The sequence below is a fragment of the Dunckerocampus dactyliophorus genome, chromosome 5 (assembly GCF_027744805.1).
Source record: "Dunckerocampus dactyliophorus isolate RoL2022-P2 chromosome 5, RoL_Ddac_1.1, whole genome shotgun sequence".
Lineage (NCBI taxonomy): Eukaryota > Metazoa > Chordata > Actinopteri > Syngnathiformes > Syngnathidae > Dunckerocampus > Dunckerocampus dactyliophorus.
This window is the reverse complement of record NC_072823.1, coordinates 12888156-12911255: the sequence shown is the minus strand read 5'-3', so window position 1 is coordinate 12911255 and position 23100 is coordinate 12888156. Positions and strand designations below refer to the sequence as shown.

Below are 23100 nucleotides of genomic sequence, written 5' to 3'. Positions count from 1 at the left end.
AAGGCATAGTGTCATTTTACTTTTTGCTTACATTTTCTCTATGTTTGCCTTCTTAATTTGTACATTATATACGATTATATAAAGTTTTCAAGGGGGGGCATGGAAAGGGTTGGAAACCGCTGCTCAATATGAATGGATCTGACAGAAGAGGAAGGGATTGAAGCCTTCAAAGAACAAGAATTGCAGTAGTCACCCAAACCCTAAAATCAAAACTTTCCATTTACCATTAAAGCAGAAGAACCTTTTGTCCACAGTATCTGTGCAGTCTTTTTAGATATGGACACTGTCTCATGGCCCCTCTCATGTTCATGTCGTTTGTTCAGTGTTCCCTTCTTGGTCGTCAGTTTAATTAGTGAACCTCTAAATGACCCTGAGCATGTTGAGCGAGTCTGTCGCTCTTTAACTTTTCCGTGTTTCTTTTCCTGACCAGCATTGGCGATACTGGTTTGATTGAAACCTCCTTTTTCACTGAGAGCCAGAAGGAGTTGTTAAAGCAGACATGAATTCATGATTGAATTAATTATCAGAGTCACATACCATACAATTAATTGTGCGGCTTTGCCTCAATCTTTTTCCCCCCTCATTCTCTCTGTGATTGGAGAATGTCAAGAAACATTTTCTAATTAATTTATGCGATTATCAGGGATAGTTTCTGAAAGGTCTTCACTTTCAATTTGTGACAGGCTACAGCCGAACAGAAAGGGAGGGCTGGGGGAAATGGAGGTACGAGTGTGATTGAGCGAGAGGCCGTGCTCAGAAAGCACAGGCTTGGATTGTCTTACATGTTTTAGGTTTCTGTGACACAGTTGATTTACTTTTTACCCAATTAACTATTTTGTAACATCCTATTAGCATTTCTTACCCTGCAACATTGGGTGCCAAGAGGAATGTGCACAAAGACTAAGCGTTCTAAGCGCTCGGGCATCTTCACTGCATCTGTGTTCCAGATGAAGACGTTATTTCCTCCTGTCCTCCCTTCCCCGTCCCCAGCTGCCCTGCACACACACACCGCTGTGCGTGCAGTTTATGGGCGTCATCACGACATTCATACAACTTCTATGAAAGGGTAAAGTTGTAATTAAAGTGTTCTTCTGGTAGGAGACAAATCACTGTCTTTTTGGCACACATTTGGGGTGGATTGGCATTATCATTTCATAATGTTTGCTCCTCCGTTATGTCACATGACCACCCCCTCTTTTACACTTGGGTCTGACTGGGAAGTGTATATTTTGTATCCCATGATGCAGTGGAAATGTAGCGCAGTCAGTCAACACAGGCTGATAAAATGGATTTAAACCCGCATGGTGGACAGTATGTTGTTTTTCTTGTTGTTATGGCTGCTTGGGTTGTGCTGGACTCTCATCTTCAACACAACAAGGTCACACAAGAGCATTTCTATCAGCAAATAGATATAGCTGCTACCACTAGTCAGTATGAACACTAAAAATGAAGTTTTTGGAGGTGAATGTCACTGTTGTTTGCGTTTGTTTGTCAGGTTAAGTTGGAGGTAAAGAAACTGCTCTAATCTCATCAAGAGCAGGCAGCTTACTTGCTCTTTCTTCACTTCCTTCGACTTCTGAACAAAAAAAAAATGGGTTTTAGTTTTTTTTTCCCTTCTCATTTTATCTTTCTTTGCATATTTGTGAATTTGCATGTTTGCTTCTTGCTCTTTTCTGGTAGTGTATGTATTTTGTAGATAAAAGTTCAGCAGTGCAGTTAAGAGAAATTAGTTGGGTAAACAGTGGTAAATGTCAATGATAAAGTTCTGTTGAAGCTCATCTGATTAGCGAGGCTACGCAGGTGTCTTATCTTGGCTGTGCAACAGAGGGTAAAATGGAAATGATTGCGTGGTCCTGAGCAGTAGATGCCTATCCCAGAAATACATATCTGCCACTGAGCTGAGCCTGCTGGACTCCCGGGTGCGACGTGGAAGATCACTGTGAGAGTAACAAGATGGAGAAAAGGAAAAGCAATCAGAGCATTTCTTGTTGTTTGAATGAGGCCGTTATTTGCCAAAAGTGCAGTGAGAGTTGTCATTAATATGAAAATCTGGTCTTTGTATAATAAAATTGAAGAATATTGTAATATTGTAAAATATTGACAAATTAGGATAGGATTTTCTGAGACAAAACTGGGAGGCTGAAAAACTCTTTGATTATGGGAGCAAATAGGAGCAAATTATTAAATCGCATATTAGTTGAATTTGCAGTTTTCCATTCCATAATTTAATTCCACATACAGAAATGCTGTGGGTTTTCAGCGTAGTTATCGCATATAAATGTTTTAAGTTTCATTTTCCTCTAAGGTCATATTTCTCCTGTCATTAAGGATACCCGGACGTTGTAAGGATGGCGAGGTGGACGATCGAGTCTCCTTGCTGCAAAAACAAAACAGGCAGCCCCAAACGTGCCAAAACAACATGAGGAAACACAACTATCCTCCTCCCCGCACCCACCTACACGCACACAAACACGCACACACGTTCACACACAGTCGGAATCACAACACTCTTTAACTCTTTAACACTACAGTACATATAACTGCCAGACTGTTGAGTGTTCTCATGTATCTTCCTGTAGCTCCTCCACCTTTTTTAGGACAACGTAAAAGTACATTTACACATTGAGCACAGTGGTGCATGTGGTTGGCACATCTGGTTGGCATGTTCTCCCCGTGTTTGCATGGGTTTACTCGGTGTGCTGCAGGTTTCTCCCCCTGTTCAAAGACATTTGGTTTTAGTTTAGTTAGGTTGATTGGAGTCTCTCATTGTCATGTTAATGTTGTCTGTGTCATGTCTCACATGAGTCAGTCCTGTGATTGACTGGCGACCGGTTCAGGGTGTGGTCTGCCCTATGCCCAAAGTATAAACAGGATAAGCAATAGAAAAGAAGCAAATGAATGAATTTACACAAACAGCATTTTTTTAATAAGATTACCAAATCAACATCTTTGTCCTGATAGAGGACGAGAAGAAGGGAGAGGTATTGGGATTTGTCTTTCAACAGAGGTTAAACCCAAACTATTAGTGTGGGGTCGGAGTAGCACGTTGATTAAGAGTTCTTGTTGTACCATGTCAAAAAATCAATATAGCTGCCGTGATGTGCTCATTTGATATCAACAATAGTCCTTTTTGTAATCAATTAGGCTAGAGAGAGGAAAGAAACATTGTGATGTGATTCCTTTCTGAAACACATTACCAAGCAGGATGTTCAGGATACACAATTTCATTGTCTCACAAATGTCCCAAAGTCTTTAAAGCAGGGGGTGTCCAAATTTTTCCACTGAGGGCTCAGCCACGCAGCCATCTTCCTCTGCTTATCCGAGGTAGAGTCGCAGGGGCTGCAGCCTACGACAAGAAGCAAAAAAAAAAAAAAACAAAACAAGATTTAGCCCCTGCTTTAAGGCACAGACATTGCCATGCCTGTCAACCCACACGTTTTCACCGGAGAACTACCGTATTTTGCCCTTCTTTCCCGGCGTCCTCTCATTTGAAAATCCTGTCCAGTTTTTGGGCAACATTGCCGTAACATCCTGTAGCTGGTAAAGTCAGGCCTTCAAAATAAAAGCACACTAGTAGAATAATACATACAGTAGACTGTCGGGTCTGTCGATTTTAGGTTGTCTTACTTAAGAACGTGTCAATGCAGCAGTTTATACTTGCTGCACTATATGTGTATGTATATATACATACATACATATATATATATATATATACAGTATATATATACAGTATATATATAATTGCACTGTAATTGAGCAGCGATTACCAAAGTGTTTTAATTAGTTTGTTTCTGACGAGGGCCGCACGGTGGCCTAGTGGTTAGCATGTTGGCCACACATAGTCAGGAGATAGCGAAGACCTGGGTTTGAATCTCCGCTTGTGGAGTTTGCATGTTCTGGTTTCCTCCCACATCCCAAAAACATGAATGTTCTAAATTGTCCATAGTGTGAATGATTTGAATGATTGATTGTGCCCTGCGATTGGCTGGCGACCAGTCGAGGGTGTACCCCGCCAGCTGGGATAGGCTCCAGCATACCCACGCAACCGTAATGAGGATAAGCGGCATAGAAAATGGATACGTAGATGGATTTTTCTGTGTGTTTTGGGTAAACTACTCCTCATTAATCCTTCAGACCAGAGATGTTCACAAGTCTTTTTTTGTTCAAGTCAAGTCTCAAGTCTTTGTGGGGTGAGACTTGGTTAAGTCTCAAGTCTGTGGTCACAAGCCCGAGTCAACTCTAAAAACAAATGAATCGTATGTCTCTTCTTGCTTTAATGAGCCTTCTGCTGCAATTTGCTTTACTAAGGACACACAACTACTGTATATCTGAGAAATTCAAAGCATCTACTCTATTATTATCCCTCCTTTATCTAGTAGCATAAAGTGTTAGTACTGATTAGTTATTTGTTATATGATTACTTTTAACAGGGTACTGCAATGCAATATGAAGAAAACACACAATGAATGATTCTTTCAAGGAAACTGTATTTTTCCATAGGTTGTAATATATCTTGCCCCCTACTGTGCGGGCTCAGTCAGACCATAATAAGAACAAAAAAATACAAAATGTTAATGTTAACTGTAGGCTAATTACCATGTCAAAAAGGAGGGAATGACATTAAGCTAGTCAAACGTTTGTTTCCCCAATGTTAATATGCCAAAAAAAGATTGATGATTGTTCACAAGTCCCAAAACACAAGTCCGAGTCGAGTCTCTCTGTGCAACTTAAGAGTACCATCTCTGCTTCAGACGTGTATCAGTAAATCTTTGATGTTAAACCCACTGACAGGATGAAATAATTAGCATTAAGGTGATGAAAACGGCACATCATCTCTTCTTTTGCCATGTTTTCTTTTCCTTGTCCCTCTTTCTCTCTTCACCCCCCCACTCATTGGTTAGTTGCGTTACTCATTTCTTAATGACAGCCTGACTGTTTTATTGTCTTGGCCCATCACGCAGACCTGGATGCTACAGTGGCTGCTGAAGTGTCCGTATTGATAAGGCTTTGTGGCTGTGTGTGTATGAGTAAGGCGGTGTGGTTTATATTGTCGCAGAGCTGGTTTATATTGATAACAAACCCATGCCGCCTTGTCTTTTTTTGGAATGGATCATCAGGCAATGACAGAGAAATAGTGTTCCACAAACACACACACAGGGCGTACGGTTGATGAGGATAGCATCATACAGTGCAGTGAGGGTAGCATGCAGTCATATTGATAAGGACCGTCAGGTTATTGCACAGATCTGCGATGACCAGGAGGGGTAATTAACCAGGGTTTGAATCGTTGTAGGCCTCACGGTATCCCAGGGAACACATTAAACCTGTTGGGATTGGCACCTCAGTGGAGGTGCACCAATTTTGTACACACTCACAGCTTTCCAAGAAGAATGTTTTATCAAGCAGACTCCTTCACAGAGACGTATTCTACAGTTAGGTGCAGAGATGTATGGACAGTAACTGCGATAGTGAGTATTTATGATTTTTTTAATACACCACAAGAGTGGATCGCTTTCATTAAGAAGTTTCACAAAAATATGGCACATACCATTTAGGAATTACAGCCTTTTTAACCTGAATTTTTCAGGGGCTCAGCATTTTACATCACCATAAACCATCATTTTTGACACAGGATGGAAATTATTTGCAGTCAAAGTTAGCAAAGATATGCTTCGCCCCGAGGTGGTACTTCAGACTCGTTGTGCTTCATCACCGCAATATGTACACAAGACTTTGGTTTAATCCAGACTTCCAGACTCATGGGGATTTTCCACAATTAATTAAATAAGCAATATATGATAAATAACTGGGATAGTCTCTTGTGAAATACATTACAATAGCAGTAACCGTGTAAACTTGCCGATTTCTTGGTTGATCATAACGATAACCTGTTTAAAATCGTAGTTATTTTGAATGAGTGAATCTGATCGTATCAAGGGAAACAAATGCATAGGCAAGACTTTTGCCTGCCAAACCAGCGATTGGCTAGTGTGATGTAGCTGTGGGTAATGTGACAAAGGAAGATATGGCTCCACATAGACCATGAAAGCAATGTGATAACATGTGTTGAGCCTTAATAACTGACAACTAATGCTGGTGTCAGGCTTGTTTATACGCTGATATCTGTGTTGGCTCACTGAGGTCAAATCCTTGCACAATTTCACAATAAGGGTCAATGGAGCTGGTCAGGCTGATAAGACTTCCATGTGGTGAGGCAGGCTGGACACTGATGGAGTGCTGAGATAAGGAGGGTCGCAGTGGCCAAACAGACGACCCACAGGAAGATTGGCTGGAGACTGGCTGGACAGACACTGGGGTCCGGACCCAACAGCCAGCAGGTTAGACTGTCTGAGGAGTCGTGTTTGGGTTGGCGCTTGACTTGGAATGACATAACTTCTCAGCTTTGTATGTGTCATGAGGCCAGATCTCATCTATCTCCATAATTTTTGAGGAAGTTTACCTAATCGGAGCAGTTTTATTTTAAAAAACTAAACAAAAAAATCAAACAAAACCCACCATGTCAGCCAAATGTGCCATTTGCGGCCGGCCAAGACCTATTTTGCGGCTTGCGATTTGACATCAAAGATTAGTGTAAATGCAGCCTGCAAAGTCAAATGCCAGCACTGAATTCACTGTGCCATTGTCACATAGAGAAATGAGGGGGGGCGGTTGTTATTATGAGCCATGTAACCTTGTATTTACTGTATACAGTCGTACCTTAGCATACGAGTGTCCCAAAAAATTTTTTTTAGATGCGTGCCATCTCTGATTTTTTGCTTTGAACTGCGAGCTAAAATTTGGGTTACGAGCTGCAAGTTACTGGCAGGCATAGCCGAGGACAGCTATTTGGGGGTTTGTGTCAATATGACCATGACTGAAGGCGAGAATGGAGCTAAATAGCATTAGCAGTGCTAGCATTAGCTAGCTAGTCACCGGGAAAGATTTTCAACACATCAAAAAAAGATACGTACATTATAGTGATCTAATTTATTGGATGTATTATGTATTGTGTAAAACTATGACAGGAACAACATCAACTTAAAAGCTCAAAATGAATACAGACCCACCATCCACCAGTACAAGCCTGGAGTTTGTTTTTCATAAAGGTGCAGTGCACAAATATGCACATAAGCACTCAATAACATTATTGCCGCTCGCATTAAACATGCAAAAACTGTGGGATTATTATTTTTTTGAATAAAATAATGGCCCATATTTCCCAAATTGATATCCCTTTACATAAAATTTGATGTAGTTTATTATTTGCTGGTGTTATTTTTCCCTTTACATAAAAATTTGATGTAGTTTATTATTTTTTCTGGGGTTTTTTTGTTTTTTGGAGATTATATAAAGTATCTATCCATCTCAATTTCACAAGTGACCCTAGGTAAACCTTACGCAATGTGCTTAGCTCCACAGGTGCACACGACATAGCAGCTGACGTTCTTCCTCTTCTTGTTTATGGCGCGTCGCAACCAACGTTTAGGTGCATACCGCCACCTACTGTACCGGAATGTAGTGCACATTCGCAGTGAACCCGGTAGTGACAAGCTTCCATCATACAAAACACACGAATAAATAGATGCGATGCCGCTTTCAAGTTAAGGCAGTGGATTTGCGGATAAGCGATCTAGAAGATGGATGGATGCCAATGGATTTGGCTGTCAAGACAAGGAAACATGGCTACTTCGCGTAGGACTACTGCCATTGAAGGACACAGCTCACCGAAAAAGAGAGCAAGCCGATGTTTTAACGGAATTAGGATGCTGTATTTTTCTGTATTTGTGAGGTAGAATGTTTTGAGTGTAGTTGCTGTGTGATAAGTTCAGACAGTTATATTGAGTAATGGCCCCCTGCAATTTCCAAAGGGTTGACAAGCTCGTCATGAGTTTATTCATGGCTCATGATTGGCTCCTGTCAACGAGCTGACTGGTCCTCACACACTCGTGCGCGCCACAATATGCCACTTTATGACGTGGATATGTGCGGCTTACATAAGAACAAATCTCTTTTTTCCTCAAAATTTAGTAGGTGCGGCTTATACACCGGAAATTATGGTAATTATGAGTTAACTATGGACAAAATGTGATTAATCGCGATTAAATATTTAATTTAAATATATCACTTGACAGCCCTAATATTTTATATTTTTTCATTGTCCTTTTCTTCAAAGTAGTGTTAAAATCTTGTCTCGTTCTCGGAGATGCACGCTCGTATATCGCCTCGTCTTGTGAACGGAGAGTCTTGCGACACCCCTAATATGCCATCCATCCATCTAATTAGGGTCGGAGCCTATCCCAGCTGACTTCAGGCTAGAGGCGGGGCACACCCTGGACTGGTCGCCAGCCACTCGGTAGACACCCCTAATACGTATTTATATTAATAATATAATTGGTGTTGTACCTTTTATTGTATTTTAATAATGAAAAAATAAATACAGTACTTGTGTAAAGAAGTCTCTCAAGAAGCAAACACTGTTTTTAACAATGGCTTAATGTAATGATCACCGCATTCAATGCATTACAACATTACGTTCTTATTAAAGCAAGCTTCTTTTCCCCGTAACTCTTCCCCCCTCCCTTACCTGCGCCAACACCTCTAGCTCCACCCCCACCAACTGTGGGAAAGACATTTTATCAGCGTCTGTCCGTTGTTCTCTGGTGGGGATAGATACAGAGAAGATAGATGAGTGTTTTGACATGGAGAGTGTTAGACAAACACTCTTATCAGGGCCGCCACTTTAGACCGACCCCCTGAAACAGTCTCGTGAACCATGGATGACAAAATGGGGGAAAGGGGGGGGTTACGGAGAGAAAGTGAGGCCAATTTTGGATATGTTTTTACCATGTGGTGGTGAATATCTATAATGAGAGATGTTTTCTCCTGAACTACACTCTGGAGCTCAGCAGTGGGCGTCATACTCACCCTGCAGCAGTGACCAGTGGCGCTCATGCTTGTTCACGAACCATCAGATGTGCTGAGACTTCTTTTGGCTGCAGAGCAACACTTTTCCTGCAGCCCAAGCTGCCTTTCGTTTTTTGGCTCCCCAGCTACAGTATCTGTCTCCCTCTGGACTGCAGCAGGCTCAAACCACAGCTGTCACTGCCATCCTTCTACAGTTATCACATAGAGGAACTACACAGGAGGAATCTGCTGAACTGAGCCCAGAACTGAGTGTGTGCTCAATTTATATCATACGCCCTCTGCTGTTGAGCCACTGTTTTGCTTGTGGTTTGTTGCTGTTACTGTACAAACTAAAGGGTTCAGATCATGTTCAAATCAAATGCAGCATTCGTTTCCCATCAAAAACTATCATGAGTGTAACAGTACTTAGTAGAATAATGTAGTATAGTGTAGTAGAATCAGTTCATTTAGCAACATTCATATCACTTGCAAATTAATCATTTAAAATCCGGCCTAATTGAGTTATTCAAAAATATAGAATACATGGAATGTGACAAAACCTGTACTCACAGTATGACAATAAAAGAACATAAGAATATTATGTAAATGCATACAAAATATGGTGCATCGAACAGTGGATGCTACATCTAATGTGTATGTTTTTCTAATTCCCAAACAGATGAGCTGGAGCTCAGTGGAGAAGGCAGCAGTAGCAGGGCCGTGGCTCGCAGGGACCTTCATATAGATACAACGTGGGGGCCCTTTCCAGGGATCCTGCAATCAGAGGACAGCACATATGAGTCAGAGGTAAAACCAAGGATTGATATATTGTAATTGTGTCAATGTTAAACCAGAAATAGAAATAGAAAGCAAACATGTTTTAATATAAAAGATGTGTCCTCTTTAATATTTGTCATCGTCTGTCAATTGAGAGTTTTTGAGGGCCCATTGTACTTCCAGGACCATTTAATTGATGTTAAAGTCTGTATTGTAAAACGATTTATTGATTTCAAAAGTCGTACTATTCTGCAACGTTTACATCAGTCACATCAATCTAGATGAATCTGGTTGTTTCCTGAAACCTTGTTTTTTTTGCACGTGTAGGCCAATACTGAAGTCATGGACAGCAGGTTGATGACCTGAAATGGTTTTAATTTGAAAGGTTAAAGGTCACGGCAAATAGAGACCTTATCACATTAGTGTGACAGTTGTTGGAAATGAAAACACCTGATTGTGTGTGTGTGTGTGTGTGCGCGTGTGCGTGCATGTGGGTGTATGTTTGTGTATGTGACCGGATGGAGCCCTATCAAAGACTGTTATTTTATCATGTGTTAGTCCATCTAATCATATGATGCTGATGCTGGGGAGAGGCTTCCTGGTACAGAGTGCTGGTTGTGACACATGCATGTACAAAGGAGGATCACTTTAAATGGGTCAGTCAGGCCATGCCTATAGTTTAGCCGGTTCCCTTTTTGATTGAGGCTACATGTAGTTGACAACCAGGCCTTTACCTCTCCCTTCCTCTCCTCCCTTCCATCGCCAGACATCCGCCTGTCTTTTATCTCCACATGGCGCCATCCTCCTGGACAGCAAACCCCAGTGATTGATTCCTGCTTGATAGTCTCTCATTTCTCAGATTCTGCTTATTATCAGTGAGCATACAGATAAAAGTGTGTGTGGCTAAGCAGGCGACCACTTGATCACATGCTCACTCACCCATCACCTTTTGTTCTTTTCCTACCTTCCGCTGTCCGTTCTGTCCTGTTCCTCCTAAAGTTTGTCGCTGTTCTTTTGAAGGCTGTGCATTCATATGGAAAGCATTTAATTTCTCATGCTTAATACCCATCCTCTCTCTTCTACTTCATTCATTGCATGCCCACCTTCTATCGTCTATTCCCTCCTATCTATGGTCCGAAGGAGTGAGGAGTCGGCCGCTCGGTATCTATTGGAGATAGTGGTTGTAATCTCACATTCCTTCCGTTTCTCCTCGTCACTCTATATCCTTCCCTTTTCTGGCCATCTCTCCATCCCTCCCTGGGTCAGAAGGAGTCAGGCTATCCTCCAAACTATCTTGGAAAAGAGAGCTGGGCTTACATACAGCAACCTGAGCAATCACACTTGCTCTGTTGGTTACAAAGGAACTTCTAAGATCAAACGACCTCTGATTAGTTTCGATGTTTTTCTTCAAACAGTTTTTCCATAGACACAATAGGCAGCTTTTACGATAAGCTCACCAAAACCACCGTTTTTTTTTGATCGATTTGTGTGACTATCCTAAATGTATATTGCATGCAGGTATTGCAGCTACAGATGTGGGTATAAAGCAGGTATCCAAGTAAGGACTTCCCAACCGTTCTCATATGATGAGTGCAACTGTATGACATCATGTGTGGCACGATTGTCGTACTGTATGTTTTTCGGTTTCCGTTTCTCCCCAAATACTGTAGTTTTTAAAATATGGAAGATTTTCTTTGTCACTCAATAGCCATCATTTTCCTGTACGATTCAACAACCTTTTTGGAAACTCTCCTCTCATTTTAATGTGAATTTTTGTCGGCCTTACTTTCCTCACTTCTATTATATGTTAAGCCTCGCCCCCTCTCACCGCACACCCCCATCCCATCTCAGGAAGAGATTGGCACAGCCCAGACAGTGATGCCCCTTGCGGCATTGCCGTTCCTTTCTCAACTTATCCCTCAACAAATTTACCTTGAATTTGGCCCAGAGAGATAACCAGTTCTATCAGTTAGGTAGGAAGCCTACTTAGCAACACTACCCAAACGGGAATTTTGTGTGTGCAGAAATATATTTAAGTTCAAGTAAAGATGCTGCACACAGATGCATAGAACTTTTTTTCCTCATATCTAAATAATGTACAAATGGATTTGCCGGTGTGTGTGTGTGGATGTGTGCAGCTACAGTGTGTGCGCGTTATCACGTGTGTAGCAGTGAGTCTCAATTCAGAGAAACAGATCTCCTTCATTAGATTAGCAATGTGTTAACTGGCCTGTGTCATATGGAAATACTTCCATTTGCATCTCTTGAGAAAGAGGCGTAAAACCATTTATCTATTTAAACATATTCTAGCTGATATGGCTGCCGGAGTTTAGAACAGAGCTGTGACAATGTTTACTGATCGACTGATCACATGGCTGCTGATTCCTCCCGTTTTTGGTTGAGTGAACAACCAGGTCCTCCTCCGCCAAGCTCCCATGGCAAGCCCACAGTGAGCTCATCACAGCTGATTGGATCACACATAACAAATCTGATATTAGATCGCCTCTTGTTTGATTGGATCCTGCTTTAATTAACTGATAGTAGGAATGCATGTCATTGGACCAAAGTTGATTTGTTTTGAAATTGTAACTGAAATGAGTGATGTCAAGTGAAGAGGAATAACTGCTGATGAAAGTTTCCAAATACATCCATACAACCAAAAGCATGTTGTTTCTGTATCTTCCCAGTGGACTAATGCCCAAAACAAAGTCTTAACATGCTACGCACAGTAGAAACCCCCATTTACAACATCATTCCTATTGTTCTCCCTCCTTCAGTGCTACCCAGAGGCTCACACCACCCCAATCCTGTCTTTCTTGGAAAGGCAGCCTGAAGGCACGATCCTAGAAGAAGCAGAGTAGTGGAGTTCAAAGCGTTATCACACGCGAACGTCTTTTCATCATGTTTTAGAAACAAGCGTTCGCACTAATCCCCCAATAATCTCTCCAGGAGAACTTGGGCGATAAGGCGCGCCACCCACGGCTTTTCAAACACTTTTGGGGTAGTCTCTTCCCACTCTATCTCTGCTCTGCTCTACCTCCTCTACTTTCCTCATCCCTCCACTTCCCCATCATCACTTCCTCAAGGACGGGTGAAGGTGAACACCTACTTATCTTCCCACGAGCGGTCGTCTTTTCTTTCTCCCCCTTTTTTGTTGTCTGAGCCAATTTGTTTACATCCTGATTGCCATCTTGGCGTTTATCTGGACTCATCAGCAGTTATTCCTCTTTAGCCATTTGCCTCCCCCGCCCATCAAATTAGAATGTTAATTAAAATTATGCTCCTCATAAGAAGACAAATTGATGTTTACGGTGCGACACCTTCTGTTACACCCCCGAGAATAAGCCAGATACGCAACTTTCATTCTATAAAGCAGGAACACAAGAAGCAAGCCGGTAAAGATTGATCTCACATATTTTCCCCACAAGTTATGACTTGCAGCTACTAATTGTCCAGCCAATAAGTGTACACTTTAGACCTCCTCCTTGCCTCCGTCACTTTTACCTCATGAAAAGCAATTTGGCATGGAGATCCAGATGATCATCTTATGGCTTGTGGGTCAAAAAGGTTTATCGTATTGGAAAATGGTAAATGAACCCTCCCTGACCGTTACATTTTTATAACGGACCATTACAGTGTCCGTTTCCAATAAGTTTGTGTCAGTTTCCTCTTCTTTTACCCGTCTTAAAACTTTACCACATCTTGACATTAGCGGCCGTTTTGGTGAGTGAAGTGCTTTTAATCCTGAAAGGGAAAGAGGCTGTTATAGGAAAGAGGAGAGAGAAATCTTAAGAAAACCACTCCTGTGGATAGCAGTCAGCCAGGCACATGAAGGAGAACTCGCCAAAGAGAAAGGAAGGAAGAAAAGATCGAGTGGTCAACTGGAACAAAACATCTAACATTAAAAAGAAACAAAAAGCATGTGCGAGAAGGAATGCTGGGAGAAAGGTGATGCAAATGTAAAAGACGCGGTTAGTGCAGTGACTGGCTGGTACCTGCCTCTCCCTGACACCTCCTCCGGCTGCTGGTTAGTGGAGGAAGAAGGCAAGTGTGGCAGTGGGAAAGCCCGTGTTCACATCTTCTATATCCGAGCCTCCTTTCTGGCTGTTCAGAAGCATGCTCTCCAATAGGAACACGCAGTGCCTGATTTTCCAATCCAATTTATCCCAGACGCTGATTTAAGTATTACACATGTATATTTTTGCATTTAATTTGCCTGTCGTTCATCAAAGCTGACTGTGGTTCGTGTCCCTGAATACAGTCATTGTGCATGAGCATGTACGTCTTCTGTTGGCTCGACAACACTGGTATGTTTAAAAGTGTGCAGGAGTACAGTGAAAGTAAACAAAATTAAAGGATTTAAGAACGTGGGTGCTGCGTCTGTGTGCACAGCGACGAGTGTGTGTGTGTGTGTGTGTGTGTGTGTGTGTGTGTGTGTTTCTTTGAGAGAAGCGGGTGAGAGTAGGTTTCTGATTCGTATCTGCCTTCCTTTCTTTTTTGTATTTTTGGAGGATTCACACAGTGACCTCTTTGTTTGGGACAGTGAGCATAACCCTGCCACCCCCTGCACAGGGAAAGAGACTATTTCCTGTAGCCAAGAGATGGAAGGAGAAAAGAGATAGAAGAGAGTGGTTTGATGGAGATCAAGAGGCTGGTGGACAGAAGGGAACAACTGAGTGTCTGACAGAGGAAGAGAATGAAAAAAGAAATGAGCGTACATAGAAGAAGTCTTCACAGGATGAACAGTGAAAGAAGAGATGGGAGGAAGTGGGCAAATCGGGTGATTGAGTGAATGGTTTTGTGAGGGAGTGAATGAATGAACAATGGTTGAAAAGGTCAGGACAGGAGCAAGGTAGCTTATTAGAGTCCCAGTTAGATGACTTCAAAATGTTGCAAACTGATAAGGCTGGGAAAGAAATTGAGGAAAATGTCACAGTTACCACTAACTCCAAGTTCCATCGTATTTTGGCAGTTTAAGTTGTAGTTTTAGAGAGCGTTACGTTTTGCGGTGATGCGTTTCAGGTGGAATTGTGTGCCCGACTTCAAGTGTGTAACAGAATAGGATATTCGATTGAAATTTAAAGGGGTTCAAACCAAGAGAATTTATCCAAGCTAATGTCTGGAACATCATAATCTGCATAGCATGAACAGTGTAACCTTAGTTAGTGTCGTTAGTCCGTTCTCGAAGATCCAACTCAAACGGAATCTAACTCTACTCTAACCGGATCAATTTTTTCCATTAAAAATAATTTAATTCCAATTAATCCATTCCAGACATCCAAAAATGGTAACACAAAAGACTTTTTTATCGTTTTACAATTTATAGTTTAACATGGAGAAAACAACAAGGGATGAGCTGAGACACCGCTTTGGTGTTTTGCTACGAGTTGTGTCTTGAATTCAACAGTGTTTCTCACCTTCTTTATCAAAATTCTGGTACTTGCAACTTTCTTTGACTTGTGGCGTATTTTGTGATTAAAAATTATGACCACAGTTGCAATGTATTAATAGAAGGGGAAAGACGCGCTCCATATGGTATGCTAACCTGTAAAATGAAAACAGGACAGTATGCTAATGCTAACGCTATCTACTGATTGCAATACTGTAGTAATTCTGTAGTATTTTAATAGTATTTAGTGATTTATTATATTATATGATTTATTGTGTATTTACCGATTTTCGTACTACACTGCAGTAACTAATTTAAAAAACCAACTCTTGAATTTAAGTTGAAAAGAAATTAGTTTGCCGGGCATCCTAGAGTGCGTGATAAAGTGCACCATCATTTTTATACCAGGCCACTTTAATTAGTTTGCTTTTGACTTGTGGTCCAACAGAATAACTTCTCTGGTTTTCATGAGTACATTTTCAGGGAATGTTTTTTTTAATATTTTGACTTTGAAGTTATTTCAGTAATCGCGGTGGGCTTTTCTTGCTTGGTTAGAAAGGTACCTACAAATTTTGTGCGTGAAATCTTGATCTGCACATCAGGAGTGGTCATGTTAGTAACGGGAGGCATGTGGCAGCATATAGTGTGACGGTAGGTATGCAGCACATGCCAATGTGAGAAGAAAGTTCCCGTCCGGTCGACATCATCGTCACTGCAGTTTGGCTTCCCGCAGAATGAGCGAGGAAAGGATAGAGAGCAAGGAGGCATTCTGATACTGAACAAGAGAATGGAGGAAGAAAATGAAGAAATGAAATCAGCCTGGCATCATTTGCATTCACGTTTTATCAGCATAGGAGGAGGGTGTTTTTGGGCCTGATAAGGAGAGGGTGTCGTAGGCTGTGCTGGAGGTGGAGGGGGTTGGTGGAGAGATGTGCTAGCTTGAGTGTGTTTACGAATGTGATATATGAATTGACTTGAGTCAGAGAAGGTATCTTAGAGTTCAGTCAGAGTGTGTGTTTGCGCCAACGTACACATTTGAATGTTACAGCGGTAATAGCAAGAACAGAGTGTGTGTGTTTGTGGGTGTGTGTGGTGGGGCTGTGGGAGCGGGGGGTTAATATCAGACCAAATAATTAGATTCGCTATCGTCTCGGCAGCAGCAGTGCGGGGATCAGGCAGATTAAAGCCAGGCTTGAGGCTAGTTAATATTCATGAGGGGACCGGGGTCCGGGCGAGGGGCTTAGACTGCAGCTCAAAGACTCTCCTTCGGCTGATGGGGCTTAAATGCAGCGCTCTCGACCAAAATGGAGCTGTAGCGGGAAGGTGTGACTGATAGATCGAGGGCTGGGTTGATAGTTAGACAGAATGACGGGGAAGAAAAGTCGACGCGTTGAGTGCATGTTCATCTCTGTGGGTTTATGGGTCATTATTGGATGTGGCAAAGACTGACGCCTACATTACGTGATAGTCTGGCCAAAAATCTTTTTTTTTTTTTTTTTTTATATTTCTTTTTTTTTTTACTTTCTTCAACAGTCTTGTGTTGTAGTTATCTGTCTTGCAAACTCACTGTATAAAAACTAAAATCAACACTAATTGTTTTACTCACCCTTTACGCCGCTTATGATGTGTTTGGAAGTATTTATTCTGGACTCATGATTTGCTTCTTGGGGAAATAAAATGTTACCTTGCAGTCTTTGAGTTACCCTTCGGGGGTATATCTATGTAGCTTAAGCCTTGAGGCATGAAACATACACTGTTCGCCACTTGTGGCTGTTATAATGCACTCTATCCTTTTTAACTTAGACACATTTCATTTGCTCATGCAAAGGTCACGTTTTTAGTAAGTGCTCATTTTCTGGTGATTTTTGTGAACCATTTTCTTGGTTCACAAGAATCGACTTTTTAACAAGGGAAAGCAGCCCCGGTGTGAATGCAGTAGCGCCAATACAGCACAATATAGTCTTTCGGCTTCCCCGTCAGGAGGTCGCCACAGCGACTCACGCATGATTTGAATTAGGGATGTCCCGATCCACATTTTGTGGCTTCAGTTGGCTCCAATTTTTTTTTTTTATAGGCTTAGTGATCCTTTTTTGTTTTGTTTTTTAATAATAAGCATTTGTTACAAACATGACTTTGTGGAGTTGAATATGGTTATGAAAATAGCTCTTCAAAGCATTAAAAATGCAACCAAAGTATTGCTGGATTAACTTTTTTCTTACACAGCATGACCAACGAAGTTCCATCTAAATAAAAAATATCTCATTTCAGTCGAGTTTTGTAGCTTTTTCCGCATGTGTAAGGATGGATGTTTGTGTTTTCCACTGGCGTGCCAGTTAGCGATCCCAGTTGCCTAATCATGGTGAATTCTAAAGTCATGGCCGTGATGAATTAGTCTGAAACAAATTAGAAGGACTTACAGCTCAGACGGCTCCAGCATTGAGTTACAAATTAAAACAAAAGCAGTCGTATCGTCCCATCAGCTTCAGTTGCCTGTGAAATACAATACACTCTGCCTCCATTTCTACTGGAGAACAGAAAGAGAAGTGTCTCCCACTCATCTTCCTTTCCTAAACAATCCTACACACTAGTGTTCATCTTTGTCAGCTGTTTCAACTCGATGCTGCTCCAACGTGTCCTGTTGCTGTTGTTTCATTATAGCCATGTCACATCAGGTAAAATGAGCATCCATTAACCAAAATACAAAACATTCATCCAATAAATTTAGAAACTAGAAAAGCACTTGGAGACGGCAGACCTCCGCAAGCGCCATAGTCCCCCCATATTGTGATTTACACCATAAATATTAGTCCTACATTTATTTTATCTCCATATTTCGATTGCTAATGTTAGCAATGCTAGCATGCTAACGTTTGCTTGCTAACACATAGCATAATCGTGGGAAGTGTACATATGTGTCTAGCTATGAAAATGGCTAAAACTGCTACCATGTTAATGTTAGCATGCTAACAATGCTAACATTAGCATTCTAACACGTAGCATAAAAGTACTAAGTGTTTACATATGTGTCTAGCTATGAAAATAGGTTAAAATGCTCCTATGCTGATGTCAGCATGCTAGCAATGCCAACATGCTACCGTTAGCATGCTAACACCTAGCATGATAGTGCTAAGTCTTTATATTAGTGCATACCCATGGAAATAGATACAAATGCTAGTATGCTAATTTTAGCATGTAAGCAATGCTTTAACATGCTAACATTACCATGCTGACACCTAGCATGATAGCACAATGTACCGGGAAGGGTAAATGTCCCGAATGAGTTGAGAATTTTGACTTTGGAATGGTCTGAATCGGCTGAGAAATGTGGAAGTAGTTAGAACTCTTTAGATCAAAGGCATTTTGCATTCTGAAAAATGGGAATCTCAAGAAAAGTGGGAATACTTGGTGTGGGGAAAATAGCATGAATGTCCTTAATTAGTTGAATGCTTTGATGTTGGAGCGGTCTGAATAGGTTGAGAAATGTGGAAGTAGCTAGGACTCTTTAGATCAAAGGCATTCTGGAAGCAAAAATGGGGGGATTTTTGTGCTGTGGCTACTAGCGCGAATGTCCTGAGTTTTTTGAATGAGTTGATGTTGGAATGAGGTAAATCGGTTGAGAAATGTGGACGGAATGGCAGTTTTACATTAAAGTGTGAATTTTGGGAAAATTTTTATTTTTTTTCCAGTATAAATGTAGGTGGCCTGAATGTCCTGAACGTGTTGAACAGTTTGATGTTGGAATGGCTTGAATCGGTTGAGAAATGTGGCAGCAGTAATAGCAGGCAATTAGTTGTAGCGAAAAGGGTGAATTTTGGGAAAATTTTGGATCATCTGCAAAATGTAATCAGTTCTTCCATATTTCCTCCACACAGATCCCATTTCCGACAATTCCCGAAAATGTCATCCAAATGCTGGCAAAAACATAACCGCCGCGCTGCGCTTGTGCTTTGCGCAGGTAGTAATGTATGTTGCAGGAGTTTTTAAAAACTGAATTTCTAAATTAAAATGTGAGTCATATGAGCTTCACATAAATTAGTCAACTATTCCTGGTCACGGACCGCACGGTGGCCGAGTGGTTAGCTTGTTGGCCACACAGTGGCCCACAAGAGCTGGGTTCAAATCTCCGCTTGAGCGTCTCTGTGTGGAATTTGCATGTTCTCCCCGTGCATGGGTGGACTTTCTCCGGGTGCTCCCGTTAGGTTCATTACCGAGTCTAAATTGAATGGTTGTTTGTCTATATGTGCCCTGCGATTGGCTGGCGACCAGTCCAGGGTGTACCCCGCCCAAAGTCGGCTGGGATAGGCTCCAGCATCCCCCCCCCCATGTCATGGCATGACTTTCATGCAGCCAGTTGTTGCATGGATTCTGATGAGTGACTCACTGGTCACCTGCAGTCAGCTGGGATGGGCCACAGCTTTCCTACAAAGCAGAAAGGATCAAGTGGCATTGAAAAAGAATAGATGGATGCTGCCCCCAACTGGAAATTAAATTGCACTGTAAATGCCATACGTAGTGTGTGCTGTTTATGAATGAATGTGCTGGAACTGACTGGTGATACTGCAAAGCCTCAGTGTAGGATTAAGTGTCATGGGTGCAAAATGATTATGTTAATTGCATCCACTGATCATCCCATGAAAGTCATTTTAATTGATCAGAACATCTTTATTTTCCATTACCTCTCACAGCTTTCCCCATTTCTTTTTTTTGTGTTTAGTTCAGCCTTGTGATTGGCTGATGTTGATTACTAAATGATGTTGTGATATTTCCATGCAGCCCAAGAATGAGTAAAATGAAAATGTCTAAATGGCACCATGTTTTTACATAGAAATATACAAGTAGATGGTTATTTGTTGCTATAAATCACTAACCATGTGCAAGTCTCATACTGCCTGTAACTACAGCCATGTCTTCAGGCCTCATGTTCTGCTTTGTTCTGCTTGTGTAGAATTCAAGGTGGGCCTTGGTGTGTGATGATCCGGATTGTTGGATCACCTGTCTTGCTTTGACAACTGACCCATATGATGCCAACTGTACTATCTACAGCCAAGGTGAGAGTCGCATCAGAGATACAGGAGAAGAACATCAGCCTTGAGATATTGTTGTGAATAATATACACATATAGGAAATGTACATTATACACAAAAAGTTAGAATTTCATTTAGAGCTGCAACAATTGATAATGAATATATTGATTAATTGATGATGAATTGATCGATTATCCAATTAATCGACAGTTATTTTGGTATTCGATTAATTTTTTTTTTCATTTAAAAAGGTATGTAAATATCCTCTGATTTCACCCTCTCAAACATGGATCTTTTTAATTTCCTTAGTCATCAATGAAAGCAGACCTACGGTATTATCTTTGAGTTTGAGGCATTATGAGATGTTCAAACAGATCAGCTTTAACTCCAGAAAACAGTGATGGACATTTTTGCCTCTTTTCTGATATGTTGTGGACCAAACCACTGTTTGTGTTTGGTTCATATGACTTGCTCCGTCTAGGGCAGGGGTCGTCAACCTTTACCATCAAAACAGCCATTTTACCTCCTCTTCGAGTAAACAAAAATAGCGAAGAGCCGCAAAACATTAGACGGCTTATAAACTTTTAAAGTTTTCACCTTTTTTAAATTGTACCTGTTCCCACAACGGAATTCGACTAACAGAAGTGCACAGCGCATGTGTAGGCCTGTTTTGAAATCATTTAAATGCTAAATTGAATTTAAACGCTAAATTGAAAAAGGCTAACGCTGTTGACCTTTTTCAATTTATTCCCATATTTGTGTGAAATGAAGACAAAACATAAAAAAGCCCATCAGAGTTCACATACTGTATCTGCATATCAGCGCTGTCTGCTCAATATTGTTTACATCACCTGACTCATCACAGGGAATTCAATGTGTTTGCACTGAATGGATGTCACCAATTTGCCAACTGGTAATGTTTGTTGCCATTCTATCGGTTCTGTCAGTGACTGTCTTTGCAGAGAGAGGCATGTCTTTCATTTTCTGAATAATTTCCTGATTATTTTTTAATTTGGAGAATAGATGCTGTGATATTTCGATTTTCGATATTTCGCCGATTCTTTCATGCATTCTCGATCTGTGAACCAGCCACTCTAGCAGCTGTAGATGAGTTTAGAGTATTAGTCCGCTTCTTGCGAGTATGTTTGCTCTGCTCAACTTTCTATGGATGTTCCAAAACCGCTCTTACGCCCATCTGCAGTTGGATACTTTTCAGAAAAAGCTGAGTGTTTGTTTTGAAAATGTCTTCAACTTAAATGTTTTAGTTCTAATTTCTCGCCACATATCAAGCACACTGTTGAGCCATCGTCACTGGCGGCGAAGGCGAAGGCAAATGAATTCAGTATGTCCATTCAGAACTGAATGCTCCATTTTCTTATGAGACTTTTCTTTTTTGGGACGTGTTCATGGTTATGGATAACTTACTGCAGGGGTAGCACACTCAACACGACATCTTTTTCGTGTCTCACTGGACACACAGGCCCCCCTCCCCCTTCACTTGCTCATCCAATCAGCAGTCAGAATGCAGTCCACATGCATTCAGGGACTTGCGGTGGGTCGGCTATTTCAAACTCTTTTCGAAAATGCACATTTCCTTCACACACACAAAAAAAAAAGTCACTGAACTTGGCGAAGGGAGCCTCAACAAGGATGTTGAAGACCGCATGCAGCTCCGGAGCCACGGGTTGGCGACCCCTGGTCTAGGGTCTAACCGTTACTCCATTAATCAAAGCAACAAGCTTCAGATGAATTGACAAAGAAAATAATCGTTAGTTGCAGTCGGATTTAATTCATTAGCATGTGAATAAATAATACATTAAATAATTATTTTCAATGTTATTAAAATAACATTTAAAAAGTGTACAAATAAAAAAAACACAAATCTATTTTATATGCAATAGAAATAAAATACATACCTATTACAATAAATACATGGAATTGAAAAGAAATGTATAGTATTTTTATAAAAATATAATGTATGTATGTAAATATTTAAATGTAATGTATTACTATATTCAAATTTAATAACTTTAAAATAAATGTATGATATGTGCATATTTGCTTATGTGTCTTGACTTCAGGAATACCTTGTATAACACAAATTGACTCCACGATGTGTCATGCACAGTATCTACTGGTATTGGTGTGTAATTCTGAAATAGAGTACTGCATATGAGCAACCTCTAGTACCTGAGCAAGTCCACCACATGTCATAACTGACTGGAGCAATAACAATGACGTTCAGCCATAGCCACGTGCAATTCACATTTTTAACAGCAAACTGACAGTGTTTTGTATTGTTTCTTGTGTTGTGAAACTCTTTGTTCAGGTGAGGAGCTATTCTGTAAGGTGACCAGAGAAATTTTGGTGGGGGAAAGACTGCTGGCCGCCCTGTTGCCTCCTCCAAAACCCTCCTCCCCTGTGGCCAGGGGTTCGCCTCTACTCAACCTTGTTACCCAGAAAACTACTGTGGTGAAGGAGGAGCCTCTTTACCCTGCCGCGCTTCACACAGACATCCAGCTCCTCCCACAGCAAGCCGGCATGGCTGCGATTTTGGCCACTGCTGTTGTCAATAGTGAGTGTTGTTTCAAAGAATAGAAAATGTAGAGAGGAGGAATGATAACCATGCCAGAATAGAACAACAACATAGTCTAATATAACAAGATAGAATAGAGTGCAGCATGATTTACGTGTGAATGCAGTACTTCTAAATTGCCTGCACACGGTGTATTTGCAATTTCAATACAAACATTTTTAGTAGTAGTATCATATTCGGCCACATGATGGCAATGTAGGTATTTGAAAATTAATTCAGATGATTACACAGCCGGCCACCTGTATCAAGTTCTTTTGGACTTAAGCCAGCCTGCACTTGAAAAGGCAGAGAAGATTGTCAAAGATTGTCTAGCAGATTTTCTTGAGTTTTATTTCACACTTCAACTATTTACAGGAGCTTGTCTGGTTAGGTCGATAACCTTGAATCAACGAGGAATAGCATCAAATTTC

At 41.1% G+C, this 23100-nt stretch overlaps 1 protein-coding gene across 2 annotated transcripts in view; it reads left to right on the top strand.

Moving 5' to 3' along the window:
- Positions 1-23100, top strand: part of zfpm1 (zinc finger protein, FOG family member 1) — a 112945-nt gene that overhangs the window by 78954 nt on the left and 10891 nt on the right. For both annotated transcript variants that reach the window (XM_054775367.1, XM_054775366.1), the window contains 3 exons: positions 9584-9711; positions 20016-20118; positions 22424-22669. In XM_054775367.1, coding sequence (XP_054631342.1) covers positions 9584-9711; positions 20016-20118; positions 22424-22669 — 477 coding nt within the window. The remainder of the gene's footprint in view (positions 1-9583; positions 9712-20015; positions 20119-22423; positions 22670-23100) is intronic.